The 16,439-nt window shown below is 39.1% G+C and overlaps 1 protein-coding gene across 4 annotated transcripts in view; it reads right to left on the bottom strand.

Annotated features, from left to right (window-relative positions):
• DLGAP1 (DLG associated protein 1) overlaps nucleotides 1-16,439 on the bottom strand; it is a 134,999-nt gene that overhangs the window by 61,326 nt on the left and 57,234 nt on the right. For 2 of the 4 annotated variants that reach the window (XM_041477679.1, XM_041477681.1), the window contains exon 5: nucleotides 1,899-1,911. The exons of the other annotated variants lie outside the window; for them this stretch is intronic. In XM_041477679.1, the coding sequence (XP_041333613.1) occupies nucleotides 1,899-1,911 (13 nt within the window). The remainder of the gene's footprint in view (nucleotides 1-1,898; nucleotides 1,912-16,439) is intronic. 4 annotated transcript variants of the gene reach the window in all.

The raw sequence follows: 16,439 nt of genomic DNA, 5'->3' as shown, positions 1-16,439 counted from the left end.
CCATTTCCAGTACGTAGATAACCCACTCACTTCTTTCCTGTCTGTGTATCCAGATTTGCTTCCATGGAAGTCTAGGGCAGTTGGGGAGATGGGTGCAGCCTGGTCATTTTCCACATGCAGGACTCTGAGGAACCAGGTCCCTGAGGGTATGTGGACTTTACCAGTCAAGACACAGGCACTCTGACCGAGTATCAGCCTGTGTGGATGGACCAGGAGAAAAGATTCCTTTAATAAACAAGTGAAAAAGGTTACTTCTTATTGCCTGCTCCTCTGGCTCTTGACACTGAACTGCAAGGCTCTAGTATTGAGAAGAGATGTAAAAAATTTACTGGAGGGTGAGTGGGTGTTACACAGCAACTGCTTGGTACAAAGAAGCAGTACATTGGAGTCAGCACTGAAAACTGGTGAACAACACCAACTCTTTCAAACATGATTAGAATTAATGCTTTCACCATTTACATTTTGTGGAGTCATGTCACCTGAACATTTTTCGTTGGGTAGAAGCCTCACACTATTTAAAACTCTGTGTCCTGAGGCACTCCTTTCTCCAGTAGAGCAATAACTCCCTCTGGTGTTTGCCTGCTATTGTTACTGCCTCCGCCACAGCCCTGGAAAAACCCTGCCAGCGGCAGGAAACCCTGTCAGATGATGTATGAACTATAAACATTCTTTCCTTAACCGATGCCATTTTACAGTTTGGGCAGAAAGGCCATTGCTTCCACCCGGCCGGCCCCAAGGGCACTCAGGTCCGGGAACATCATACATCGGGAAAAGTGGAATGCCGAACTCCGCTGCTGCCGAGGGCTCATGCTGCAAAGACTCATTTACATGCTCCCTGCATTTATTTAATTACATGAACAGTAGGCTTATTGCAATGTGTCTGGATGTTTTATTTGATGAATGCTGGAACTTACCAATCCAGTCCCGAGAGGGTTGGGATACACATAGGGGTATGTCAAATGGCTGGATGATAGTTCAGAGTTAATGAATTGCTGTGCTCAGCTCTTGGGACAGACAATGCGGAACTGTCATTCAGCTGTAAACATATTTACAGGAATGCTGTCACAGCTTTGAGGCTCAAATCTGACCTACAAGTAAGTTGCAAGCTACATCTGCAGGCAGAGGAAGAAAAATGAGATGCAAGAGAATTAAGCTCCTGCCCTTTGGGCTAGACCATATCGATCTATTGGCATAATAATTCTGATTGTAAATTTTCTTATTGAAAATTTATGAGAAAATCAAAACTTTTAGTTTTAATATATATAATGCAGAATAATTTTAAAGTACACACTCAAAACTTTTTTTTTAAGATTTCAGCTGCAATCAGATGATGGAAACAAATCTCAAGACAAGATGAAAGACACTAAATGTTTTAGTTATGCATTTTGCCAAAGAGAAGAGGCTATTTGATGGGATGTTTAATAGAAATTTCTTCCTGTGATCATTCAACTGGATGCTCACTCCAAACAGCCCAGAGGCTTTTTATATTTGACCCAAATGTCTGGATTTTTTCTCTTTTCTTCAGCATATCACAGAACAGAAATCTGTAAGCTGATTATTGTTGCTTAATTCTCTTCTGAATGCAAACATCTCTGCATATTTCAGACACTGCTATAAAGAGCTGAAATCAGAAAAAGCTAAAAGAGCTTGAGAGCTCAATCTAAATCCCAACTGTCTGGCTCTCTGGCCAATGCCTTGTATTATACAGTGTGTAACCATCCTACACCTTTGATGTAAAACAACTCTCTTTTAATGTGCTGTAATCTCTTATTCCCTTTGTCTCTCAAATAATAATCCTCTTGCTTATGGTAATCCTTAAAATCACATATGCTCTTTAAAGCTTTTCTTTTGGAAAGTATTCACACCCATTTTTCTGGGCACTGGCAACTAAATATTACAGACAACCTGATTCTTCTGACTTTGACCAAGACAATTGGAATTTTTTGTATTCCACATTTACTGCTTGGCTGGAACTGGGTCAACAAAATGAGCAAACAGTTTCTAGTTGTCCAACAGAACCACAGCGTGCGGACTGTTTGTTTGGCCAAGGCAGAGGCACAAGATGTTTGGCAGAGTTAACAGGAAACAAGTAAAATGACATTTTAATTTGGGTTATAAAACAGAAAATGAAGCTTAGTTCTCTAGAATGATTGAAGAACATGTTCTCCTGGACTGTTGAAACAAGCTAGTAAAAGAAAAATTCTCACCTCCTCGGCAGCAATAATCAAATCCCCTGGCACTGGCTCGTGGATGCTTACAAACATGCTACTGTCTACTCAAAGTTTCATTTCAATTTAGGTATTGCCGCCTTAAATCAGAGGTAGAGGTTGAGACTAGAATTACTTAATCAGATCAGCATGTTGATTGAAGTGATCTAATAATGACAAAAGGTGGTGATTAGAATGGAAGTCTCATCAGGTCAGATGTAATATCCTAAATGACATAAACTGCATTAATTGCAGGACATGATGAATATGAGCCTAAGAGTTCAAAAAGAGAGATCTTTTAAAAGGTCTTAGAAAATCTTTTTTATTTGTTGATAAATGTGCACATTGCCATAAGGAATTTGTAGCAAGCTAGGAGGAGTGCTGAGGCACAGCTTCCAATGATACAACAGCACAACCTGCTGATCAGACCACCTCATCTTGTCTGTCCAAACCCAGCCAGTTTGCCTCGCTCACTCCCCGAAAGACCAAGTACAGAAATTTCTCCACATTTGCTTTTTACAGAGAGCAGGGTCTGCTGTCCTGTCAGCAGGACAGATCCTGGATCTACTCCTGATGTCTAGGAGCATTTTACTTTTTTGCCCTTATTGGAAGGTGCTTCCCCCCATCCTTGGGCATCCATCCATAACCCCTCTGTGTTGATTTGTCCTACACAGACATGTTATCCCCCCTCTCCTGAGCCATCAGAGCAGGCAGAGGGAGGGATCAGTCCTGGGCTCTGGGTCAGCTGCTGACTCACAGCAGCTGCCCCGGGGATGATGGATACACAGACTCCAGCTGAATAGCACAGCTCTCTGCCGTCACTAACTGGAGTTAGGGTTTCACTGTGCTTGTTATCTGATCTTGTCACTACGAGAGGCTTAAAGTTGCTCCTGAAGTTCCTTGAGACTCTCATTCTAGGACAAAACCAAGGTAATTTTGCACTTCCTTCTTATAGATTATAATCTACACCTCACGAGTCACAAGCCAGAACACAAACTTCCCATTTTCGAGAGTCTGAAGAAAGGGATCTTGATGGTTTCTCAACCTAAGCAGCTTTGAACTTTTGATGTTCAGTGATGCCTCACAGATCTGCAGGTCCCTCTTTGCAGTGAACTATGGTAGCTCAAAGAACGCCACCCAGGCTTAACAAGAACAATAAATAGTACCAATAAACACTCCAAGCTGAAGTGGGCTGCATGTGGGAATCAGGCAGTACTATTTCTAAAAGAAAGGCAGGAAATTAGGCTCTCTTATGCCATTTCAAATGTTTACAGTAAATCAGCAAAATTAATGGTTGTAGCAGATAGAAACTCTGCTCTGACTGAGAAATTCACTGTACTCCAAGCAAACTAACCAATATTAATTTCCTTACAGCTGTTTTCGCCATTTATTTCCTTGATTTCCCAAAACGATGTCAGCTGAATTTTCTCATGAGTGCAAACATTTGTGTTGCAAAAAATAAGAAACTCAAGAATTTAATCCATTTTTAGGAAATGGAGTTAACTTATAAACTATAAGTGCTAATCTTCCCATCTCACATGAAATCCAGAAACTTCAGATAGATATAAAACACTTAGGTAACTTGACTCTTTGTACAAAGATTTAGATTCTAAACAATGATGGCAAACACTTGTCAAAAGGAACCAGGTTCAATTTGGTGAGCAGAAAAAAATAACACCAAGGTTACAAACAAGATCCCTAGGAAGATGCTGAACAAAATTTTCCATGCAGATGTACCGATGCATATTAAAAAAGGAACCTAATTTCTTCCATTTCTCTCTCTAAGGAGGATCAAAAGTCCAGCTATCACAGGGAGCATCCTTGCTTTTTTTAGTCCTCATCGAGGTGATGACAAACAACTCTAGTCTGCCAAACCTTAATAAAGTAACCACTTTCCCAATCTTTGCTAGCAGTGTATTGATTAGACAAGCATAACTATTGAATTTCGAAATATGTTTCTTTTTTTGGTTTCTGAACTTTCAAAATCCATGACTTCACTCCTAAATCACTTTTAGTGTTGATTGAAAAACAATTTATTAGGTAACTATGTGTTAAAAAAAATTTAAAATCTTAATTGAAATGAGGTTGAATGAACAGAAATTAAAATAGAGGCAAATTTAAAATCATGGCATATATGCTAATACTATGAGAAGAAGAAAACTTTAGTATTCAGATGGAAAGCTTACTGTTATCAGCACTCACAAGACTAGAATCAGAAGGTCTAGAGTAAAATTCAAGCTCCAATTCCCTTTTTATTTTAGTTTTTTTTCATCACTGATACAGGGCCAATAATCCTTACTTTTCTCATTTGTGAATTGTTGCAAGGATGAAAAATACAATGTCAATGTTGAGTACTATCATAATCAGTTTTATAAGTGGGAATGGAATCATGAAGATCTATTATAAAAGTAAAGAAATTGGGTATTTGAAACCATAAATGCACAACACTGAACACATCAGGAAATAGTCTGGTGAGGAAGAGAAATGAATCATTTTTTTTTCCTTGTAATGAAGCAAAATTTCACAAATCACCATATGATTTTTTTTCCCCACATATTTCCAACTAAGAAGATCCATTCTGAAAATGCTTATGGAACAATTTTTGAAAATTAATACTATCATAAGTGCAAGTATCTTTTGATGCATGTATGGGTAGAGTCTGAGATTTTCACTTTACAGAAGAGTGGCTGCATTGACAAGGAATAGGATTATGTAACTAGTAAAATTTTGTAGTTAAGTGAATTCTAAAGCAGCTAGTGATACATGAAAAAGGAAATTACAAAGTCCTTTTTAATTATCTCTCTGTATTAAAAAAAAATTAACTGTTCCCACCTGGAGAATTCACAGAGGACACAAATAGCATAATAGTAGAACTAACCACAGAAGAAAAAAAACTCCTTAAAATATTAAAATTAATGTCAAAGTCATCAGTTTAAGATAACACATGACAAGCATAATTGGCTTATTATTTGTCCAGGCAGTCAGTAGAACAAGATTGATGACAAACCTTACAAGTTACAGCAATTTATCAGTTTCTTATAGAATAGTTTAGTCATATTGCTCTACAAAAGTGTATGTCTATATATCAGGCAAAGGTCTGACTTTGTTTTTTGAATCATAGACATCAGTTATTTACCTCTTCTCTGCAGTGGATTTTTAGGATTCACTCCCCTGACAAACATGGGAGTGAAATGCTTTGGAAACTCTGTCCCTTTAACTTTTTCACTCCTAATCTCAGCAAAACTTCACAGCAGCAAGCACCTGCTTATCGTTCAAAACAAAGTTACTTAGTGGCCTTTGGCAAGTTTCCTTTCAGTCAAAATTAATCCTACTTTTTCATCTATGGCTGAAACACAGAAACACATTCCAACTCAACTCATGTTCTAGGTATTTCTAAATCATTATGGAGGCTTAAACTCCCATGTAATTTTTATGTTTAGGTTGCAGAAACAGGCACTGATGTAGTTATTCTTTCAAAAATAAACTCAAGGTCATCCTAAATTTTGTTCTTGAAAAAAAATTTAGAAGCAATGAAGTGAATCTGGAATACAGCATGGGTAACCTGTAGCAAAGTGTGTGAACTGCATATACACCTGCGTGGTGCTACACCTTTCTGTCCTGATTAAAATGTAGAAGAATGCTAAAGTGAACCAACTGGACATCAAAAGTAGAACACGATGACACCACAAGTGCTTGTGTACCAGCCATGACTGCTCACAATAGATGAAAAGTGGCTTGGTGAGCACTTCCACCAGCTCCCTCAGTAGTCTTGGGTGATCCCAGCTAGCTCCATGGACCTGTGTGTGTCTAAGTGGTGCAGGAGGTCACTGACCATTTCCCCTTGGATTATGGGGGTTCTGCTCCCTGTTCCAGTCATCCAGCTCAGGGGCTGGATACCTGGAGAACAACTGATCTTACAAAGACTGAGAATAAGAAGGTATTAGGTAGCTTGGTCTTTTTCTCATCCATGAGGATGTTTTCCTTTCCATTTCAAACCTTCAGTTAAGATACACAGATCTATCACTATGTCAAATCCTAAGCTTTTAACACCAACCACATGATTAGTGTTGTCAGAGCTGTCAAAATTCAACAACTTCAGCAGATATTAAATGCAGTAGCACCGACTCTGTTGTCACAGCTGGTTGGCTCTAGCGGGACTTGCCGCAGGACCCTGCCCCTCTGTGAGGGTTCCAAGCCTCCCTGTCTCCTGCGCCCAGAAGCCCCTTGGGGTGACCTTCTGGGCTTTTCATCTTCTCTAAAACACCCTGGGAGAGCTTGAGCACAGGGCAAGCTTTCTTGGTGATGGAGCAGCAGTGAAGGGATTTAACAGGTGGCTGGTGGCTCGGCTTTCTGTTTAATTGACCATCCTAATGCTGTTGAGATCAAATTATATTGTTTACAGTGTGTTATGAAACACTACTTTGGACAGGCTATTTTTCATTATTACTGAAATCAAGTAACTGAATGCAAAGGACAGCTGGGCAAGAAACATATTTTGTAGACAACATGGTATTGTATTACGATATACTATCAAAAGGCAGTCAGTGAATGTCAGGGTGTGTAAGTTTTCGCTGGCTGAAGTCTTCTGAAACCACATCTTTCCTGAATGAAGGCATATTACAAGAAAAACAAAACAAAAAAATTGAATTTCAGTTTTCAAAGAATTTCTTGTACAGTTGCTACATACTCAACTCTCTGTGGATCCATTTGAAATAATAAACCCAAATATATATATATATATATATATATATATATATATATATGACTTATGAAAGATTTTCATGGCAGAAATTGATAATTTCAACTTTGATACATCAGGCCCTTACAGGATTTGAAAGAAGCAGCTGCACAGAATAATTAGGCAGCTGGAGATCAACCTTCTGCAGCAATATAAAGCTCCAGTTTCTGAGCCTGCAGGGATATGCGATATCAGATTTTAAGCAGTGACGTCTTAACATGCAGAAGAGCTGTCACTGCTGTTTTCAGTTTCAAGAAGGAAATTATTTCTGGGGGTAGAGCCAAATTTAAAGAGGAAACATTTTGGGAGAGTATTAAAGCTAAAGCTGGAAGCTCTTTGAAATGGCAAACATGTTTGAAACAGCAAAGTTTAAGCCTTTCTTTTAAACATTACTTATCACTACTTTTACCTTTCCCAAAATATTTGATTTTTAACCTTGTTTACACTGTGTTCTAGTGAATTTTTGTGTGATAAGGCTTGCAACTCAATGCAAAAATCCTAACAGCTTATGGGATCAACTTTATTCTGGCCTTTTTCAGTCTCTGCATTTCTTTTCAAGAATGGCTTTTTTATATTTGAGATTTTATTAGGATGATTGGTTAAATCTGTGGACCATTAAATACTGCACAGAGAGCATAAAAAGTGCTCTACATGTACCAGCATTGGATTGGGGAACTCCTCTGAGAGCTAGTCAGGTACTATGAGATTTCCAACAGTGCATGGCTACGTTTGCATCCTCTGCCTATAAAGAAACTCCGTATGATGGTGGAAATTACTCACAGTCTCATTATTAACACAAATTGTTATAGAATCCAAACACTGAAAATCCCAGAGAAAACCACACACACAGAGAGGCATAAGCTACAATTTAAACTAAATTGAAGCTGGGGAGAAATCAGAGGACAGAAGATTAGTTATGAAGTCTATATCATATATTTTTCTGTATAATCAATGTAGGCATCTATCTGCACATAATATATGCCCTGTACTCAATCTGTAAAAAAATCCCACAGGCCTTATAAGTCTTAATTCAACCCAACTGGCTATTTCATAATAAAATGGCTACTAATTCAGTAGAGATTGGGTGCAGGAGGTAATCACCTCCTACAAGCAAAGGAGAACTCCCTGTGACTTCAGTTCTACCTCAGCAATTAACCAGGCACTTAAATAAGCATTTCCAGCCAGAGACCTAAGACACAAGTTCAAAGCAGGCAGACATGCTCCTGCCCATAGCAGGGGGTTGGAACTAGCTGATCTTTAAAGGTCCCTTCCAGCCCAATCTGAGATCCTGTGTCACTCTGATACAAGGAAATTGCTTGTTTAACACCACACAGGAGCTTTGTGTCAAATGCAGGGAACAATCCAGCTCCAGAGGGCGGCTTTCGTCTGCCTTCCTGAGCAATTTTCACTCACAGCTTCTTCATCAAAATGTTCTCCAGTCTTATTAATTTCTATCCCATCTTGTTGAGTCACTTTGAATTTCCTTTGAATTTCATTTTAAAAGCCAACTACTTCAGGTCAAAGTCTAGTAAAATTTATCTTTTCAAGTTTAAAAGCTCTTTTGAGTCTTTTTTGGAAACTTACTATAAGGAATAGGATGAAAATCATCTACCTCAAAAGATAACAGACTTGAGGTTCTCTCCCAGCTGGTCCCAGCTGAATATCCCTGTGATCACGGTGGGTCCTCTTAGAGACCACAGTTTAACACTCTTCCTGCTGTGGCTTGCACCTAAGTCTTCTTGCCTTGTCAGTCACTACCATCTCAATTTTTAGTCCCAGGCTTACAAAAATGCCATTCTGTCTCCTTGTCTATCTCAAGAGCCAACAAGCAGTTTATAGGATCCTATAGGGTGACTACTTTGTCTTCCTGATATTTGCTCTTACAGCTCCCCAAGAGAGTTGGCTTAGGCAAACACTTGGCCCTGGAGTTAAACATCTGTTTTCCAATTTTTTTTTTTTTTTAAAACAAAGTACATCACCATGGCCTGGTACTTGAGAGGGTTTTTTCCCTTCAGCAAGTGAGAAAGCTTTCGTTTTGAGAAGAAAAATATCTTGTTGAACATGTTATGCATTATCTTTCTCTTTTAAAGATGACCATGAAAGACAGCAAGTGCTTACATTCTGCTCTAGTCTCTTTATTAGGAAGCAATGCTTGCTACAAGCAAGACTTTGAGGAAATCAGGCATCCATACATTGAAGATCTCTGGAAGAAATTACTAGCTCTTTGCTTTAAGTAATTCCCTTTGTTCCCACATGATCATATATGCATAAGTAAAACCAGCTGTTCTCAGGACTCACAAAAGTGATCTTTCTCTGTGGGAATTTAAAAGGCCAGAGAGCTGCAGCACTGCTTAGTAGGGCTTATTGCTGATGCTAATGAAGAACAATTGGGTCAGAGGAGGAAGCAGCCACATCTCATTTTCATCACTGGTCTGCTGGAAAGCTGTGACCCACATTTGCAGTTACTTCCAAGAAAGTTCTCATTTTATCCATTTCCAGTTTGAGATGATCCTTTGTCAAAAGCATAAGCAGGTATCCTTCAGGGAAATGCAGATTCATACTGCAACTTTCTGCCTGGGACTAAATTGTTCACTAAATTAGGGGTGGAAATAATTCAAGTTGTTGATGCAAGGAATGTGGATGGGAAAATCTGTTTAGAAATCTCTCAAGATTAAATAAAGCTGACAAATTAAAAATTCACAAAACTGAGGCACAACAACAGCTTTCAAGAAAATAAGCATTGTTAATACCAAATTTGCAAAGCTCTGCACTAGAACAGGTAGAGCACCTGTTGAAGTATTTTAATAGCTTTCCAAATCAAAAACGTCATTTCACATTCCTTGTTTCCAGGATCAGATGTCAGTCTCCTTGGAAGCAGGAGGTGTAGCCGATATCATCCGCTGTTTCACTTTCAACAGCGCCGGCTCATTGTGACTTTCCAAGCATTCCCCTCTTCCTGTTTTTCGAAACATTGTGAGAACAGTTTTCATTTTCGCACAAGACGGGGGGTGATGGTACCAAGGCTGTTGCATGACTTCCAGAAAAGTGAAAGACAAAGGGCACCCTTTGGCTGCGCTGCAGCTCGCTCTCAGCTGAACCGCACTCCTCGGAACTGTCTGTCCTCGGCGCTGCCTGCAGCTGTGAAATCCAGAGTGTGCCTTGGCTGCTCAGCTGCTCAGCTTCAAAAGACATGAGATTCATGGGCTTACTTCTATATACAAAGAGAATTATCTAGGATATATTTATTTTAGGTCAAAATTAATTTTTACCTTCAGTGTGCAGTAACAGTTTTTCACGTTTCAGTTAGGGTACATTGAAAGAAAAAAGGAATTAGCCCATAACTTTTTGGATATCAGAGCTACACTTAATTCAAACTACTGCTGTTATTATCAACCCAATTCTTGTAAAAGGAACTGTATTTGTTTTAAACCTAGTTAAGAGTTTTGTATCTTGTGCTGGAGCAGACCCTTATGACCAATTCTGACCCATTAGCAAGAGGAGGGTTCCCTGAAAGCATCAAATGAGGTGAATCACCGCACGCAAATGCAGTTATTAAAAAACTTGACCCTGTGCCATGGTTCATGCACCTGAATGAACCATAGGCCTTGCTCTCACCGTAAATGTTACATTTTAAAATCTGTAAGTTGGAAGAACACAATATACTGTAATTGTAGTGTATTTGTAACAACTTGTTCAAGAAGAGATTTTTGTAAAAGAACTATCGTGAAGTGGAACTGAGCCAGCCAGATTACTGGCAAAGCTTCCTGCTGAATGTGATTAGATAAAGGGGGAATGGAGACTGGAGAAAATTGATCCTCTCAGCAGAATTTGCCATAATTATACGCAGGATGGGGAATTAGTTATTATTCTGCTGTTAAAACCCTCAAGTGGCCAGAAGAAATATTCTTGCATATTCTGCTTTTTCAATCTAGTTCATGTAAAATGAAGATCATGTTAAGAAAAATGGAGATGTGGCTGACCAAGTTCTATAAAGCTGGTAATTTTTTGCCCTAAAGGTTAGACAGGGTAAAGGGGTATCGGGATTGCCTTACCAACCCGTCTCCAATAGCCGGCTAACTTTTGTTTAACAGAAATTTTCATTTTAAGAAGTAAAATAATGAATTTCACACATGCAATGCAGGAAAGCCTCACCTCAAATGCTATTCTGTGAAAGCAACATCTTTGTGATGGTTCATTGCCAGCCTGACCTGTACTCTGCCTCCTCACATTGTTGCGACTCAAATTCTCATGTTTTTACTAACACAACAGGACTTCTGTGACTGCAAATTTCTGTTTTTGCAAGGAACACATAGCTTGGAGCTTTCTCATTGCTGCCTTATGCAAGTGGAAATGGTGTAATAAGATGAAATAAGAATTCAGAAAAGATACAGAAGATTCACTAACACAACAGGGAATAGAATATATAGCTTAGCAAGAAGGGTGGGGGGGATTGCTCTTAATGCTACTGAGTGCAGTGAAACAGCAATAACAAAACGGTGAGAGGTGGGCACTGCTGGCCCATGGGCCAACAGCTGAGTTTGGTGACAGAGGGACTGTGAGCCCAGCTGCACAAGTGGAACCCACCTCAGTTCCAAAAATCAGAAACAGTTACATAATTACTCAAACTAGCAACATGGAACAGAATCAGAGGAAACGGAAACAAAAGAAAGAAGCTGTGAAAAAGGACAGCTTGTCTGAAGGATAATTATATGCAGTTAAAAAGAACTAGGAAAAAAGCACTGGTATTGTATGCTTACAGATTAGCAATGATCTTTCTTTGAGTGCAGTCTGTGCTAGTTATCCCCATTTCTTCCATTTCAGAAGTTGCAAACATGATGGTTTCATAGTTCATGACTGGGTGGGTGACCTTAGCTGCTGTATTTCTACAAGCCACCCTATCCTGTCTGCTGAGATGGCCTCACTATAATTCTACTAATTAAAATACAAAAAGGAAAAAAAAAAAGGGAAAAGGAAATTTGGTTTCCTAGTAGGGATCCAGAAAAATCTCTCAAGTTGTCAGAGCTGAAACACTCCTCGTCTGAGAGCTGTCGTCTCCTCTTCCCTTCCTGCTTGTAACCCATTCCCTTTCTTCAGGCAGGAATGACACTTGTATGCTGGAGCTGCCTTGTTTGTCCAACAACACATTGGGTTGGAAATTGAAAGAGAGTTCTTCTTTGAGCTAACCAGAGGGGTGCAACTGGGGGAAACCAAAAAATTAAAATATAGGCAAAATTTATAGGAAATGACTGTTACAGCCATGGGTGATTAATATGCATGTGCACAGTAGGGAATGTTGCACAGCAGTAACATTATGCAATAATGATTTTAGCAGATATAAAATATGACTATATAAATGATGGGCATCTGAATACTGTCTGAAGAGTCTGTAGTCTGACTTCTGGAGGGGTGTTGCTGGCTGACAAACTAAAAGATATCTATATTTTTCATAGGCAGCAAAAGATGAAAGATAAAAATCTATGAGACTAGATTAATTATCATCATTAGAGGAGGACACATCATTAGTTTTCTCTAAAACAGTATCAAAGAATGGCTGGAGAGCTATTATCTGTAAAAATCAGAACAAATGTCCTAGGAAAAACAGTGACTGACATGAGCGTCATGAGGTCATCAGATACAGTTTACTAAACAGAAGTTTTTATTGAGGAAATGAGCCATGCCATTAGCTTCAGCCTGTCCCCAAACAAATCTTCATTAACTAACCACTTCTGTGAAGCATGGCAAACAGCTCTGTCTGATTATTGTGGGAAGTCATCAGGGACTGCACCAGAGAAATCAGTGTAAATGCAACTCCAGGAGAAGACATGCCAGTCGCCTTCAACTTCAACAAGTATTAAAATATTAATTCAATGGAATTAAATAGGAAATCTTCAGTGAGAGTAAAGATGAATCAAAGTGTATGAAATAAAAAGTCTTTTATAAAACACATTTTAAGCAGATGAACTGATAAAAATCAGCAAAGCAGCTAAAATATAAGTGGAAAGCTGACTGGCAGATGATGTGCATCAGCAGCACACAAGGCATTAGCAGGCCTTGTCCTATAAAATTGTTTAATGGCATTATCACTTTTGCAACGTGAACTTATTTTCACTTAATCTGAGAAATGCAACACTTTCCTTTTTTTGATGAAAAGCCATAGTTTTTTAAATTACTGCAATTTTAGGAAGATGTATGCTAATTTGGATTTTGCAAAATTTCTACAAACTGCCCCAGCAGAAAGATACCCACTTGTTCCTGATACTTTATCAAAAAGCAAACATGCACCAGTTTTATTTTACAAGTGAAATGTTTTTCATAACAATATGAATAATCTAGATATTGCTGACGGTTTGAATTAATAATTTCCCTGGTTTTTTTTCTCTCTCCAAAGAAGCATATTGTCATGCTCCAATAATAATAATAATAGACTTTTCAGGAAAATAAAATTAGATGTAAAAGATGAAGCCAGATTATGCTGATACAGCTAGTACACTTCAGTGTCAGAAGCTGACTATGCCTCAGGCTCCAAATTTGTTAATGTAATGCTGGCAGTGAGAAAAAGGAAACCTAGATCAGGTGGGTATGCCTAATCCTGCACCCATAATTAATGTCACATGTTCCAAATTACCACACTTATGTTGTTTAATAAACACACTGGGGTTATTTTGGAAATTAGTGGTGGTAATTGACAATTTCAATTACATACATTTTGGCTTCAATAAAAAATACTTTGTTCTTGTGCATCTGCATAGGCATTGGCCAGAATGCCACCCTAAAAGAGTTCCTGACACTTTTCCATGCCTGCTGGAGAGGCAGTTGTCTGAAGATGGAGTGAGGATTCCTCTCCACATCAGCAATAGCTGGCAAAGTTAGCTGTTTGCCAGTTCTTCAAAAGACATGTATGTACCAAACTTAATGTGCAGAGGAGGAAATAACAAATGGTCTGGGAGAAGTGCACATGATTGCAGTGCAAACAGAAACCACCCCTTTAATGGAGTCATGCTAGTTTGCAATGGGTGGTGTTTTTTATAATTGTTTAGCGCATAGATATGAAATATTGTGGCAGTGGTCAATTCTCAGTATGGTGTTATGGACAACAGGGCACCCAGTATTCCTCCATTTTGTTCTGCTGAGCATGATCTCCTTGTTAATTATGAAGAAGGAGAGATACAGTTGCCCATTCAATCTCTTCCATTTATGGATGTGACAGAAACAATCCTGACACTGGGCAATAAAGTCAGTTTTTATTTTCTGCAAATTTGCCTGCTATTGCAGGATAGGGGAAGTGTAAATATTTACCTCATTGACACTTCTCAGGATCTAACTTTTTTTAGCAGCAAAATGGAAAAATAACCCCAACCCCAAAATCTGAAAAGATTCCCTTTTGTTTTGCAATTCATGTCTGTATTATGCCCTAGAATGTCATTGTCCAATCTGAGATTTCAACAGCAAAAGGACTAGAAAAGCTTACGTTTGTTTATTCTAAAAAAAAAAATCCTAAACTGGATTCCAACAGATTCATGCTCCTGCCCCAGACTCCTCTGGTTGTAAAGGTACTGGCAGTGAAATAGAGGAGCCAGATGCTTCTGTGACACCAGGCATACAGAAATCATGAACTGATGCTACGATGGTGGCAGCTGAGGACACTCAGCACCTTACACAACTGGACCCTCAGTGAGCAAATTTTGCAGGAAAAGAAAGACAAGTCTCAGCTTTGTAACTTAACAGACTGCCCTGGTCTGCAATATTGTACTTAAAATATTAAGACATGTATCTGCAGAACAGATGGGGGGAAACATTCCCCTTCATTTGATGAAATTCCAACACTGCTGCTGTGGTCCCAAAAATTCCCACAGCTATTCAAGCTTTCTATCCAGTGCCTACTTATCTGTCATGTTCATTTTTTTCCATTCACTAGTTTTGCCAGCCCTTTGAAGGCAATAAAGGGATTCTGGACACCATTAACTTGACGACCATTTCATATCCCTCTATATCTCCTGCCTGCAGGAAAAATGGAATCTCATCACAACCAGAAAATATGTTCTAAAACAAATGTCAAAAACTGTCTACACTGGAAGCTCAAACAGCATCAATAAAACGTGCTAGACAGCACACCATCTCCACCTAGTCTACACACCAATTCATACATGATGAAGGAATAAGGAGAAGACAAAGTATTTTGGAAAAATTCAGGTTCAAAGCTCCATGCATCTGTTTCTCACCGTCAACAATTCACACAGAGAAAGGTCTTACTGATTCTACATAATGAATGATTTTTTGAAGTGCAGGCCACAATTCTGTTTTATGAAACTCTTCTGGACCTACTTTGCTACTCAAAATTTGTATTTTTCCTTTGTCCTTCCCCTTTTGTCAATTCTTCTCACTTTTTTTACTTAACCATCAAACTCTTTGCCCTTCAATGAAAGCAGGTATGTTGAATTAGGAAAAAAAGAAAGTATTAAGAGTAAAAACTGCTTTAACTGCTTTGTATTTACAGATACACATTTTCTCCAGTGGTGCATGCCACCTGTAAGGTGGGCTATTGTATTCTATTAAATAAAAAAAAAAGACTACCCACATGTTTTCAGGTTCAGTTCACCCTACAGGTATTCCTTGACTATGCCACCCAAACTCACAGGATGTGAGAGCAACCTTTGCACTCAGTGAGAGCCTCCTCAGCTAAAGTAGCAGTAAGCGCCCTCCAGAAGGGGAGATCCACACTTCTGCTCTCAGTAAGCACTGACAGAAATAGAAAAAGGCTCTCAGGACTGCAGCACATATCTGAAGCCCAGAAAAGGGGACAACTGGCAATATAAATCGGATTATGGGAGGGAGCTCTTACTCCTAATGCCATGTGCAATCTGTGGAAGTACACGACACCAGAACAGATGTTGGTGTGCCGCAGGCTGCAGAGTCTGTGTAGACAAGGCGTGCCTGTTTGAGAATTAACCCTGCAGGTAGCTCGTGTGAGGTTAAACACAACTGCCTATTTATGCAAAATGACAATGTACGCATCTGGGTGAATGTGATGCACCTTTTTGGCTGTGGGCAAAATCCTAGAGGAAGATCTAGGAAGACTGAATGATGGTGTTGGTATTGGAAGTCTTAACTAGTGATCTAGTGATGTCCTCGTCCTTACTTATCTCCTTTTTTTTTTTTTTTTTTTTTTTTTTTTTCTGAAAGGAGAATAAGCGTTTTGGTCTTAGCTGTGCATTAAGGTAATTTCTAACATGATCTAACTCCCTCATAGCCACATCGCAAACAGGGCAAGACAAGCTTCCTTGGAAGTATGTAACAAGACAGTAACTGACTTCATCTAGATCAGAGCATGCAGCCCTACCGACCCCACTGCCAGGGCTTCCAACACAGATGAAATACTTCCCTTCACCCCTTCTCCATCTCTCTGGAACCCTTCTTCTTTTGCTTCCCCCTTTTTAAATAAAAAAGGCAAATGGTAAAATGTCACATGAGCATTGAGAGGGTTGTGTGGGATAAAA

Source organism: Pyrgilauda ruficollis, unplaced genomic scaffold (genome assembly GCF_017590135.1).
Source record: "Pyrgilauda ruficollis isolate IOZ18807 unplaced genomic scaffold, ASM1759013v1 scaffold41, whole genome shotgun sequence".
Lineage (NCBI taxonomy): Eukaryota > Metazoa > Chordata > Aves > Passeriformes > Passeridae > Pyrgilauda > Pyrgilauda ruficollis.
The sequence above is the reverse complement of the archived record's forward strand: the minus strand, read 5'-3'. Positions and strand labels throughout refer to the sequence as shown.